This window comes from Alexandromys fortis, unplaced genomic scaffold (assembly GCF_014885135.2).
Source record: "Alexandromys fortis isolate MF-2015 unplaced genomic scaffold, M_Fortis_MF-2015_v1.1 scaffold_57, whole genome shotgun sequence".
Classification (NCBI taxonomy): Eukaryota; Metazoa; Chordata; class Mammalia; order Rodentia; family Cricetidae; genus Alexandromys; species Alexandromys fortis.
The window spans coordinates 6,950,061-6,964,091 of NW_026067941.1; the positions used below are offsets into that span (position 1 = coordinate 6,950,061).

Below are 14,031 nucleotides of genomic sequence, written 5' to 3' on the forward strand. Positions count from 1 at the left end.
AAAATTATGGCCTTGGAGGAAGAAAAATTATAACAAATATAAGGATTCATATATATGTCAATATCATAATGAAATCTGTTACTTTGTATGCTATATTTAGAAATTATAATAATTTATAAGATAGTAACAAAAGAATACATTATTTAAGGCTGGACATGACAGCATACTACTGTTATTGTATTAGACTACTAGCATGCTAGGCAAGATTGCCTACTAGGGAAATAGTGGTTTAAATGTTAGGGGGCAACCACCTGCTTTCTGATTGGATTTGAAGCCTGTTCCTTAGGGAGAATTCATTTAAAGTACTATAAAACTGGATAAAAGCCCATTACTAGGGGCTGGAAAGATGGCTCAGCAGTTATGATAACTGGCTGCTCTTCTAGAGGTCCTGAGTTCAACTCCCAATACCCACATGGTAGCTTAAAACCGTGCGATGAGATCTGGTGCTTTCTTCTGGCCTGCAGTCATACATGCAGGCAGAACACTAAATATATAATAAATAAATAAATACATCTTAAAATAAAAACCCATTACTATAAAAGTCATTGGCCCTAGTAGAGAAGCTACTGCTGTTTTTCTAAAGGGACATGATGCACCTCTTAAATTGCCTTTTGAATGTTTATGTTTATACCCATAGATTAAGTGCTATTGTCAGCTTGGCCATAAAAACTCCTTTTAGTGAGTGGCATTAACTATAGATACTCATAGCAAGTCAAAAAGGTTTTCTCTAAGTGAAACATCTTTATCACTCCCTCAAAGGCTCAGAGAGCATTAAGGAAGAGAGAGTGGAAAGAATATAAGAGGAAAGGGTGATAGTTGAAGAACACACTACCTTCTGGGCATTCTTGAATACGCAGCACCATGATTCTTTGCACAAGATTGGGCCTTTATCATTCCAAGGTGGAAGAGGGGGTGCTCACAAAACCCTGTCCTCTGAGGACTTATAGACAGTTAATGGTTGCTGGGGAAGAGAGGCTTATGAGACTTCACCTGAGGAGACAGAAGCAGTTAATAGTGCTTGCAGGAGAGGGGGACATTTTCTACAGTAGTTATGTGTAGGCAGAAGTTTCTGTCCCACCAGCAGCTCCCAAATGAACACACTTAGGCGTATATTAATTATAAATGCTTGGCCAATAGCTCAGGCTTGTTACTAGTTAACTCTTACATTTAAATTAACCCATATTTCTTACCTACGCTTTGCTATGAGGTTTGGTATCTTTTCTCAGTACGGCATACCCATCTTGCCTCTTTCTGTCTCCGCTGGTGACTTCCAGACTCCATCCTTCTTCCTCCCAGCATTCTCAGTTTAGCTCTCCCACCTAACCTTATCCTGTTCAGCTATTAGCCAGTCAGCTTCTTTATTAAACCAGTCTCAGCAACATATATTCGCTCAGTGTAAAGGAATATTCTACAGCTATGTACACGCTGGAAGGCATGCTCCTATAAATAACCCCTTACCCTTGCCTCTATACGTAACCCTAATTAAATTCATTGGCTCACGCACACATATGAAGACATATAAAAGGGAGACTGGTAGAAAAGAGAAAGGGATGAGTGGGAGTGGGAAGGGCATAAGAGAGTATAAAGGGGGGGTGAATAGCTCAAAATACATTATATGTATATTTGAAAATGACACAAACCAGTTAGCATGTATAATACATGCTAATAAAACTTTTATAAAAGAGAAATATACAAATGTAGTTGAAAGACACATATTATAATGCAACAAGAAAAAATATACTAATTATATCTTCCTTTCTTCCTTCCAATGCAGATCCTTACCCTGTTTTTTGCCTTGTTGTTCATTTGAGCTTTGCAGTTAGACATTTAATATAAGATAATAGTTGGATTTTACTTTTCCTTAAATGTTATTAGAATCGGTGTGATGGGTTTTCTATCTATAAAACTATCTGATTCAAACTGAATGTATATACTTAGTGTATGAATGTTAAACAACAAACTTCTTTTAATATATTTATTTGTTTTCCTTCCTAAAAATTATAAAGCTTTATGAAGTAGATTTCCTGAAGTATTTATATAACAAACATTTAGTCCCTCATGAGAATTGTGTCCCTGTATCTTTCCAAATCAGATGTGTTGTTGGATATGCAGTTTCTTTTGTTTTGTAAGCATGTTGCATCTTCTGTCCCTTCCATTCCTACCTTATTATTATCATGTGACTTCTGTATGTAGAAGTTGTTATATGAACTTTAATTGATAAAGTGATGGTTAGTTAGTAGTCTAGATCAAAACTGGAAAAGAGTCAAATGAATTTGTTATTAATAAAGGAAGATGTTTGGAAACCATATGATTGTTGTATCAGGAATCAGCATCTGTGAAATATACTTCAGCTTGAATCTTTCTGCTAACAGGGAGTACCTGGCCCTCAATGTTTACGTGGCCCTCTGCTACTACAAATTGGATTACTATGATGTCTCCCAAGAAGTCCTGGCTGTTTACCTTCAGCAAATTCCTGATAGTACCATCGCACTCAACCTTAAGGCTTGCAATCACTTTCGCCTTTACAATGGAAAAGCAGCTGAGGTAGGCATGTAGATGTGTGTTTCTAATTAGCTCAGGTCTAATGGGAATTACTTTATAACAGTTCCCAGGTTAGTCCATAAATTCTAGGATTTAAAGCTCTGTAGCAATGCTCCTTGGTCATTGCCAGTGTGATTCTATAACCAAATAAGTATATAAACTTTTTTTTTTTTTTTGATTTTTGAAACTGGGTTTCTCTGTAGCTTTGGTGCCTGTCCTGTCTTGTAGTTCAAGCTGGCCTCGAACTCACAGAGATCCGCCTGCTTCTGCCTCCCAAGTGCTGGGATTAAAGGCGTGCACCACCACCACCCGGCTAAATATTTTTTTGAGACAGGGTCTCACTATGTAGTTCTGGTTGGCCTCCAACTCCTTATGTAGACCGTGTTGGCCTTAACCACACACAGATCTGCCTTCCTTTGCCTCTGTGAATTCCAATTCAGTCTGATCAATATGGAGAGTTCCAGGCCAGCCTAGTCTACATGGACCTCTGTTAACAGAACCTACAGGAGAAAAGAAGACTGTTACCAAGAAGCTGTGTTTGACTCTGTTCTCGTCTGTCTAGATCTTTTATTTTTTAAAGCATTCTCAGGCTTTATGTGGAAATTCTTGCCAAACATTTGGGTGCCATTTGTAGATGGACGTTTCTGTCCTGTCCAGTCCTGCATCTCTTCAGTCCCAAAGAAACACCCAGAGGCTTATATTAATTATAAAATGTTTAGACTATTAGCTCAGATTTATTATTAACTAGCTCTTAAAACTTAAATTAATCTATAATTCTTGCCTATGTTTAGCCATATGGCTTGGTACCTTTTCTCAGTGAGGCATTCTCATCTTGCTTCCTCTGTATCTGGCTAGTGACTCATCTCTGCCTTTCCTCTTCCCAGAATTCTCCTAGTCTGGTCACCCTTCCTATACTTCCTGCCTGACAACTAGCCAGTAAGCATTTTATTAAACCAATATGAGTGACAAATCTTTACAAGGTAAAGAGCATTATCTCACAGCAGATAAGTGCATTAAAATGTACTTGATAGTGGAAGTGTAAAATCCAATGTGAAGCTCTATGGATTCAGAACTGCTATTCAAACTGTATAGAAGGTCATTGTGATGTATAGACTTTGAGTCTGGTTAATTCTGGTATATGAATTTTTGCAAGTTTTTAATAATAGAGATAATAAAATTAGAAAAAAGAATATAGTAACAATGGTAAGACTGAAAAATCAAAGGCTTAACTTCTAAGTCTTTGACACAGAAAATAAAGATTAACCCTAGGAGTCTTAAAACTAACCTGCACAACTTTTAAATGTCTTACTGAGTATGAGGCTCGAGACACTTAACTTTAGAGTGCCATGTAGTCCAGGGTAGCTTCAAATTTGCTACGTAGGCAAGGATGACCTTGAACTTCTGATCTGCTTCTATTTCTAGAGTCCTGAGATTACAGATATGTACCAACACTTCCAGTTATGAGGTGCTCAGGATCAAACTCAGGGCTTCTTGCATGCTAGGCAAACATGCTACAGAGCTACAACCCCAGCCTCCAAAACACTTAACTTTCATTAATGAGTCAATGATGTCAGCCGGGCGGTGGTGGCACATGGCTTTAATCTCAGCACTCAGAAGGCAGAGGCAGACAGGTCTCTGTGAGTTCGAGGCCAGCCTGGGCTACAAGAGCTAGTTCTAGGACAGGCTTCAAAACTACAGAGAAACTTTGCCTCAAAGAACCAAAGCCAAACAAACAAATAAATAAATGATGTCATCTGTAAAATGTGGATAATAGTAATTATATTGACTGAGAGCCCCAAGGATCAAGTGAAATAGCATGTTATACTCTTTGTAAACTATAAAGCATTATATAGATATGTGACATAAGAACTATATACCCTTGAGGCTGGAGAGATTGATCAATGATTGAAAACATATACTGCTCTTGCAGAGGACCTGAGTTTAGTTCCCAAAGCCCATGTTGGATGATTCACAACCACCTATAACTCCAGCTCCAGAGGTTTCTGATACTCTGGCCTTAGGGAGTACCCATACTCACATGCACACATCCACACAGAGATGCACACACATATACATAATTTAAGAGAATAATAAGCTAGGTGTGGTGGCGCACGCCTTTAATCCCAGCATCAGGAGGCAGAGGCAGGCGGATCTCTGTAAATTCAAGTTCAGCCTGGTATATATAGCAAGTTCCAGGACAGTCAGGACTGCATAGAGAGAACAAAAATAAATCAAAAATAAATAAATATAATAACAAAGTAAATCCTAAAAAATAAGAACTATATGCTTATTATTTGATATGTCTTTCCTTTTTATATTTCAGGCAGAACTCAAAAGCTTGATGGACAATGCCTCTTCACCCTTTGAATTTGCAAAAGAACTCATCAGGCACAATCTGGTGAGTAAGGTTCCCATCTTGATTGACTTGAGTCCTGTTTTATTTGGTACATCACAGCAATTAAAGATGAATAAAAGGAGATTCCAGCTGGGTGGTGGTGGCACATGCCTTTAATCCCAGCATTCAGGAGACAGAGGCAGACAGATCTCTGTGAGTTTGAAACCAGCCTGGGCTACAAGAGCTAGTTCCAGGACAGGCTCCAAAGCTACAGAGAAACCCTGTCTCGGAAAAAAAAAAAAAAAAAAAGAAAAAAAAAAAAGGAGATTCCCCAGCAAATATTGCGCTACTCCAAGGAATGCCTCATTATTGTGAAAAGGGATGAAATGAATTTCTAACACCAGTCTCTTTCCTTGGGGAACCTCTTATTAGGAGGGCAGAATGTTTGGAAAGAAGAGCAAAGCAAGGCAGACCCAAGTGTCCCTTGTCCTTGGGGGACCAGAGGAACATATCCTCATGTATTAGAATAATGGGGACAATTGTTTAATCCTTGAAGATTGGCTGAGTTTTCGAGGGTTCATTCTAATCTAGATAGGGTATGAATCTAGAGCAAGTGTGACGTGTGTAAGATGACCAGGGATGATTGTACAGAGTAGTAGTCTAGAGGGAGTGGAGGGTAAAGCTGGGTGAGCAATGGTATAGGGCTAGACCATGATGACCATTGCTTAAAATAAATCTAAGCTCGGATGAAGTTGTATTCTACCAGTCATGCAACATAATGAGATGCAGACTGTGTGCTCCCAAGTCACGTACCTGGAGCACTAAGCAAATGATTTTGTATGATGAGTCAGCCTCCTCATCTGAATACAGTGGTAACAAAAACTACAGCTTCTTTAATGGCTTTGTTTGTTTCCTCTTCCTCCTCCTTTTCCTATTGAGACAAGATCTCACTACATAGCCCTAGCTGACCTGGAACTCTGTATAGAACAAGCTGGACTGGAACTCTGTATAGATCAGGTTGACCTGGAACTCCCCATATACAGGCTGGCCTTGGAACTCTGTTTAGACCAGGCTGGCCTGGAACTCTCCATAGACCAGGCTGGCCTAGAACTCTGTATAGACCAGGCAGGCCTGGAACTTGCCATAGACCAGGCAGGCCTGGACCTCGCCATAGACCAAGCTGGCCTGGAACTCTTAGAGAGCCATCTGTTTTTGCCTCTCCACTGCTGACATTAAAGGCATATGTCACTGTACTCAGCCAAGCCTATTCTTTGAGGCCATGTATAGACTTTTACACTCATGGCATCAACAGCAGTACTCAAAATTCCAGTTCTTAGGGGTGTTCAGTGTGTAGTGACCCCAGCCTGCCTGCTGAGCCGTCTTGTTTTTAGCTTTTCTGTGTAACCCCACCATCTGATGGAATACTGCCAGTGGTGGTGTGGTTTTTACCACCCTCTTAAAACCTGCAGTGTCAAACCACAGAGAAGCATGGATCAACAAAAGCATGGAACACCAAAAAATCCTTTAGTTGAAGGGGTACATTTGTGACTCTTGAGAGTAACTTCACTAGGGTGCTGGGAGCAAACACAAATTTGGGGGATGCTGAGGAGTGACAGGGTAAGAGGAAATTAGCAGTTAACCACAGCTTTTGAAGTTTACCATTGAAAGGAAAAAATAGGGCATTCTCCAGAGGGAACAAAGGAACCAAGTAGAGATTTGACAAGAGAACAAAAACCCTTGTATGTGTGTGTGCTTCAAGCTGAGAAGTGGGGCTGCTGCTTTGGGAAGACTGAAGATACAGTGGTTAATGGAGAACCGGAGTCAGATGGAGTTTGAAGCGATAAGATCAAGGGAGCAGATGAAGTCCCCTTGTTAAAGGAAGGGACAGAAAAAGGAACCAGAAAAAATGATCAACATGACTATTCTGAGGGTAAAATTATGTAGTCCGTGCCTGATAACCTTAGTTTCAGTGTATTTATAGACAGTTTACCACGGTCTGAACATTTGCTAGGCTGTGTGGACAAATTGTTTTAAATGTTTTATTCCATTTCTGTGTGTATGTATGGGTATGTGTTTTCATGGTGCACATGTGAACTTGTGGTGGTCAGAGAACAACCTTCTGGAATTAAGAATGTAGGTACTAGCCAGGCAGTGGTGGTACATGCCTTTCATCCCAGCACTCAGGAAAGCAGAGACAGGTGGATCTCTGTGAGTTTGAGACCAGCCTGGTCTACAGAGTGAGTTCCAGGACAGCCAGAGATAACACAGAGAAACCCTGTCTCAAAAAAAACAAAAAAGAAAAAAGAATGAGTCCTAGAGATTGAACTCAAGTTGTCTGTCTTCTCATCATTTTCTTATCAATTTTTTAGCCATATTTATTAACTGATTTATTGTGTGTGCATGTGTACACAGTAAGCATGTGTACCGTGGCATGCATGTGGTAGTCAGAGGACTATTGTGGGCATTAGTTCTCTCCTTCTGTCACCACCCCAGGCTCCTTAGCGTTTCCAGTGGTGACCGTGTGCGCCTGTGCTGTTACAGTACACTGTCTCTATGGTGGCCCTGTGCGCCTGTGCTGTTACAGTACACTGTCTCTATGGTGACCATGTGCTCCTGTGCTGCTACAGAACACTCTCTCTATGCAGGTTGTTTTCCGAGGAGGCGAGGGGGCTTTGCAGGTTTTACCTCCCCTGGTTGACGTCATTCCTGAAGCTAGGCTAAACCTAGTGATTTACTACCTTCGCCAAGGTAAGGAAAACTTGTCGTGCTCTGACTTAGGAAGAAAAATATTTTTGAATATTTAATCTGATTGAATCAGTTGTTTACATTCTACACACACTTCCAAATACGTATTTGCAACAGTGTCGTGAACAGATTTCATGGCACTCATGAGCTGTGCCTCTTCTTCCTCACCCTGCTCTTCTCTTTACTCTTCTGTCCTCTGTCGAGTTCCCGTGGGGTCTTCAATGTTTTTCTCCCTCTAATTTTAATTTTTCTTGTTTGCGTTTTATGAAAATGTACATTCACATTTTCTTGTGTTTTTTGTTTGCTTTAAAACTCTCAGCTTTTGGTTGCTGGAGAGATGGCTCAGTGGTTAAGAGCACTGACTGTTCTTCCAGAGGACCCGGGTTCAATTCCCAGCACCCACATGGCTACCCACAACTGTCTACTATCCAGTTGCAGGGGATCTGACACCTTCATACCAATGCACATAAAAATAATGTTAAATATACCATAAAAATATTTTTTAAAAAAAGTTAAAAAAAAAAACTCTCAGCTTTTATATTTCCTCACGGTGGCTGCATCTCTTCTCTGGAGTGCAGGAATCCAGTGAGAGGTGCCTGGTTCCTGGAGCAGCTCTTCCAGAACTTAGCAGAGAAGGGCGCTTGGCCACGGGCCTTAAACCAGCAGTGCAGCCTTTTCGGTTCATGGTAGAGGCAAACCAGGCAACTTATGCCTCCTTACTGAGAAAAACGTGTATTTTGTGGGAACATGTATTACAAACAGTCCCCTCTATATGACAGATAAGCAAAAAGAAATTTGGTTATAGATATGAATTAATGAAAAAGTGAATATATTTTACAAATTATTTTGTGAAAAATTTCTAGTATAAACAAAAACAAATTATAGAACCTCCAAAGCCTACAGATTACATACTTTTTATGCTGGGGCGGTAGCACATGACTTTGATCCCTCCACTTTGAAGGCAGAAGCATATGGCTCTTTGAGAACTCAAAGCCAGCCTGTTCTGCACAAAGAGTTCCAGGACAGCCATTGCTATTTCACTCTTGTGTATGGAATACATACTTCTTTTAGAAAAAAAGGAAGGGGACTTTTTGTTTTTGAAGCTAGGATTCCTCTGTGTAACAGCTCTGGCTATCTTAGAACTATGTAGACCAGGCTGGCCTTGAACACACAGATCTGCCTGCCTCTGTCTCCTGAGTACTGGAATTAGAAGTGTGTGCCACCATGCCTGGCCCAGTCTGGAGTCTTAATTTGAGCATTTTTTATGTGTCTTGTGGTTCAGTGTGAGTTTTCTAAAGATAATTGTTTTCTTGGGTCAGGGCACAGCTCAGTCCATAAAGTGCTTACTTTGAAAGCCAGGAGGACCTGGGTTCCAGCTCCAGGCTGGGTTGTCCTCTGGCCTTCACACATATTCGCACATGCACATGCATATACACACATGCATTTTTTGAGAAGAAAAATATCTGTTTTCTTTAGGATAACTACACAGCCTTCAACTTGATAGAGAATTAAAGGTCAAGTAAAACATCACATTTTCTGTGTGTGTGTTTGTGTGTACACACACGTGTGTGGCCTTGCACAGGCTGTAAAAGCACTCTATTCCTAAGCTGTCCCCTACTTTGTGTGACTGTCTGAATGCTGCAGACTCCAGTTCTCTAGGAACGGCTGCAGCAAGCTCATGTAGCACAAGCTTATCTAATGACTGACTGACTCTTTACATTGCAGACGACGTACAGGAAGCTTATAGCTTAATCAAGGATCTGGAGCCTACGACGCCTCAGGTAAGTGGAGGTGCCATGCACTTCCGTTAGCCATGGGCTGCAGAGAGCAGCACTACAGGCCATAGCTGTAGGGTGCAGCAGAGAAGAGTCCCGCTGTAGTGTCCAGGAAGACTATCAATGGCTTGGGGGGACTTCAGGATGACAGTGATTTTTCTGGACTTTGTTTTTTTTTTAATGTGGCTCAAGTTCCTTAATATCTATTTTATTCCTAAAAAGGTCTAAAGTTTGAAAATATTAAAATCTGTTTTAAAAAATTTACATCTATAGTACTAATGGAATAAACAACTCCTAACTTGTCTCTAATATTGGTGTCTGCAGCTTGTCTCTCTTCCCTCAGTAAGCTGCTCACTCCCTGCAGTCAGGAACTGTGTGCTAAGTACATAGTAAGCATCCCTTCACTGAGTACAAGACTGCATGAGGCCAGCAAGATGGCTTAGTGGGTAAAAGCTCCTGCCATCAAGCCTGACGACCTGAGTTCAGTCCCTGGAATCCACATGGTAGAAGGAAAGTGACAAATCCCACACTTTTCCTCTGACCTCCACACGCATGCTATAGCGTGTACATGCACACACACCCATAAACACACACGTGCACAACACACACTGAATAAATGTTAAAAAAAAAAAAGAAGAAACAAAAGACAGGAAAACAATCTGAATATAAAACACTTCCCAACTGGATAGAACCTAAACAAGTCTTTTTCTCAAGGGCACTAAAGGCTACCTAGAATGAGCCCTCTTAATGAGTTAATGATATTTCTAAGGAAAGCATTATTAAAATTTTGAGCCAAGACTGAAAAAAATAGGGTACAGATGAGGCCACAGGCCACCGAAAGAGAAAGTATCAGATGTTCAGGGAAAGGGCCAAAGCGTACTTATTGTGACCCTGGAGAGAGGGAATGACATACGGGTAGTAGTCATTTTCCCCCAAGCAGTGTCTCCGCTGTTCTTTGAGACAAGGTCTCCCACTGGCAGGGGCTCACTGACTAGGTGAGCCTGGCTTGCCTATCAAGCCCCAGAAATCTGCCTGTTTTCATCTCTCTAGGAGTGGGATTACAATTTCTGTGGGGCCTGGGGGATTGAACTGGGGTTCTCATGCTACATGGTAAGTCCTTTGCTGTCTGAGCCATTTCCCATGTGTTTCTACTTAGGACTGAGCTTTTACAATGATAAACTCTTCTCTATGAGCACTTGCCTGCTAGAAGTCAAACCAAACTCCGCTTCCTTCCATAAGCCAGGGGTAGAGCAGGGACAGGGATTTCATAGCAGGTAGAGTAGAGTTGGTCAAGGGGCCACCAGGAAATCCCACACAATTGATTTATGGCGTGATTGTGTTTTCCAGGAATACATTCTCAAGGGAGTTGTTAATGCAGCCCTTGGCCAGGAAATGGGTTCGGTGAGTATGAAATCATTAGCAATCCATACTTTGCCAAGTTCTGGTTATGTAAAAACTGGAATGGATGTGCAACCAATGGCAAGCTTACAATCACTGCGTTCTTCTGCAGGTCCTTGTACTTTTATTGTTGGGGGTGGGGTGCTAGGAAGCAAACCCTGTGCTAGGTATATACTTGCTTTGAGACATATCCTTGGTCCTTCAGTTTCTTATAATTCTTTAAACCCTCAAGTCCAGGATCCCTGCAAAAAACAGTTCTATTATGTAGAGATTTTTAGCTTTAGTCCATAAAACTTGCTATTTTGTTTCAAAGAGCCCCAATGTAATATGGTCATCTCTTTACTGATGAACACAGAAAATGGATTTGGTACCTAGAAAATGGGAAAAATTCTTTTTTTTTTTTTTTTTTTTTNAGCTTTGGAGCCTGTCCTGGAACTAGCTCTTGTAGACCAGGCTGGTCTCGAACTCACAGAGATCCGCCTGCCTCTGCCTCCCGAGTGCTGGGATTAGGAAAAATTCTTTCTTTAGAAAAGCTTTTAAGGTACTGGGGATATGCCCCCATCTTTTCTAAAAAAGCTGTTTTGTTTTGTTTTGTTTTTTAATTTTGGTTTCATGAGATAGGGTCTTTTGGTTTTAAGAGACAGGGTCTCAAATACTATATCCCCAGGATGGCCTTGAATTCATACCAATCTTCAGTCTTCAGCCTCCCCCAAAGCTTAGTGAGCTGCTGCTGCTGCTGCTGCTCCTCCTCATCCTCTTCCTCCTCCTTCTTCTTCTTCCTTCGTTCTTTTTTTCTTCTTTTTTGGTTTTGTTTTTTGTTTGTTTTTATTGATAGGATTTGTGCTGAAACGCTCTCTGTAGGCCAGGCTGGCCTCAAACTCAGAGATCCCCCTGCTTCTGGAGTAGTGGGTTTAAAGTCATGTGCCGCCACTGCCCAACTAAAGAGCTTCATATAACTAAGAAAGCAGTCTAAAGTTAGGCTGCTGTTGGGCATGGTGGCAGATACCTATAACTACAGACTTGGGAGGCCAAGGCAAGAGGATCTCAAGTTCAAGGACACCCTGAGATTTATAGTGCAGCCCTTTCTCAGCAACAGACAGGCAGACAGATAAACTAAGGTTTCTATCCATGTTAATGTTGCATATTAAGTTCTTAATGGGGCTGGAGAGATGGCTCAGCGGTTGGGAGCACTGCCTGCTCTTCCAGAGGCCCTGAGTTCAATTCCCAGCAACCACATGCTGGCTCACAACCATCTGTAATGAGGTCTGGTGCCCTCTTCTGGCCTGAAGGCATACACACAGACAGAATATTGTATATATAAAATAAATAAATATTTTTTAAAAAAAGAAAAAAAAGAAATATTTAAAAAAAAGTTCTTTATGAAACAAAGAATACAATAACGACTTTCATCTCTAGATCTCTCCATGTAGGCAGCAAATATTTATTGCATAAATAAATAAGTCTAATGATCCTTGTTATGCCTATGGCTTCTGTACAAAGTTCAGGCACAGTCAGAGAGTGTGTTACATATTTATTGAATGTGGTAATTAATTTATTTAATGCAAGGGTTTTAGGGTGAAATTTCAAGGTTGGATTCTTCTTCTCTAATTGACTCTAAGTTTTCACAAAATTTCTTGGTGCTTGTAATAATAAGCTAATAAGAACTTGAGCATGATTTAAAACAAGGATATTTGTTAAATGACATACAGGAAAGTGCATTGTAATCTTAAGTATAATACAAATAAAATATTTGTGCTCTTTTCCTCTCTATCTGTTCTGTTCTGTTTTGCAGAGGGATCATATGAAAATTGCCCAGCAGTTTTTCCAGTTGGTGGGAGGATCAGCTAGTGAATGCGGTATGTCACAATCTGTCCTTTTGAAAACAATTTATAATTGGAGTTGGGCGAGATTGACTAGTGGAGTCTGACTGTCGAGGGACATGTCATGCTTCTCAATATGAAACAAGGGGTTGGAACCGGAGAGGAAGGCTGAGGATGTAGCTCATTTTGTAGCATGCTCACCTAGCACTCACAAGCTCTTGGGTTTGATCTCTAGCACCACACAAAGTGCACATGATAGCTGATACCTATAATTCTAGCCCTCAGAAGACAGAGACAGGATGATCAGAAGTTTAAGAAAACCTTGCTCCACCGTGAGAACCAGCCTGGTATATAGGAAACTGTTGCAACAATGACACACAAATAAACACAACAATAAAATAAAATATTAGAATTATCCCTTTTAGCTGGGCGGTAGTGGCACATGCACAGATCTCTGTGAGTTTGAGGCCAGCCTGATCTACAAGAGCTAGTTCCAGGACAGGATGCAAAGCTATAGAAAAACCCTGTTTCTAAAAAAAAAAAAAAAGAAAAGAAAAAAAGAATTATCCCCTTTGAACATGTTAGTGGTTAAGAACATTTGCTGCTCTTACAGAGGATTCAAATTCAATTCCCAGCACCCACTCAGGTGGTTCACAACTGCCTGTAACTCCAGCTCCAAAGGATCCAGTATTCCTTTCTGGACTTCATAGGTATCTGCATGCACACGTGCACATAATTAAAAACAAAAGTAGGTTAGTTTAAAAGGGGGGCGGGGCTAGGCAGTGATGGTGCATGCCTTTAATCCTAGTTCTCAGGAGATCTCTGTGAGTTCGAGGCCAGCCTGATCTACAGAGTGAGTTCCAGGACAGCGAGGGAGGGCTACACAGAGAAACCCTGTCTTGGGAGGGAAAAAAAAGGTTATGGGCTAGAGAAATGGCCTATCAGTTAAGAGCACTGTCTGGTTCTTACAGAAGATCCGAATTCAATTCTCAGTACCCACATGACAACTAATTCCAGTCCCAGGGAATGGATGTCCTTTTCTGGCCTCTATGGGAACCAGGAATACATATGTGATCCACAGATATAAGTTTAGGCAAAACACTCATACACATAAAAAATAAGTACAATTTTTAAAAGAGTGGTGTAAGAATAAATTTTAAAAAAACAGGAATGTAGCACAAATAATAAAAAACCAGAGATAGATATTGGGATTCAACCTGAAGATCAAAAAAGCAAAGCAGGGGCTGGAGAGATGGCTCAGCGGTTAAGAGCACTGCCTGCTCTTCCAAAGGTCCTGAGTTCAATTCCCAGCAACCACATGGTGGCTCACAACCATCTGTAATGAGGTCTGGTGCCCTCTTCTGGCCTGCAGGATACAGACAGAATATTGTATACATAATAAATAAATAAATAAATA

General features: G+C 40.8%; 1 protein-coding gene across 3 annotated transcripts in view; it reads left to right on the forward strand.

The window, feature by feature from the left end:
- Window positions 1–14,031, forward strand: part of Ift56 (intraflagellar transport 56) — a 54,236-nt gene that overhangs the window by 15,234 nt on the left and 24,971 nt on the right. For all 3 annotated transcript variants that reach the window (XR_007592853.1, XR_007592852.1, XM_050148118.1), the window contains exons 7-12: window positions 2,373–2,544; window positions 4,865–4,939; window positions 7,522–7,624; window positions 9,347–9,402; window positions 10,744–10,797; window positions 12,587–12,650. Coding sequence is in view for 1 of the 3 variants with exons in the window: in XM_050148118.1 (XP_050004075.1) it covers window positions 2,373–2,544; window positions 4,865–4,939; window positions 7,522–7,624; window positions 9,347–9,402; window positions 10,744–10,797; window positions 12,587–12,650 (524 nt within the window). In the remaining 2 variants the exon portion in view is untranslated. The remainder of the gene's footprint in view (window positions 1–2,372; window positions 2,545–4,864; window positions 4,940–7,521; window positions 7,625–9,346; window positions 9,403–10,743; window positions 10,798–12,586; window positions 12,651–14,031) is intronic.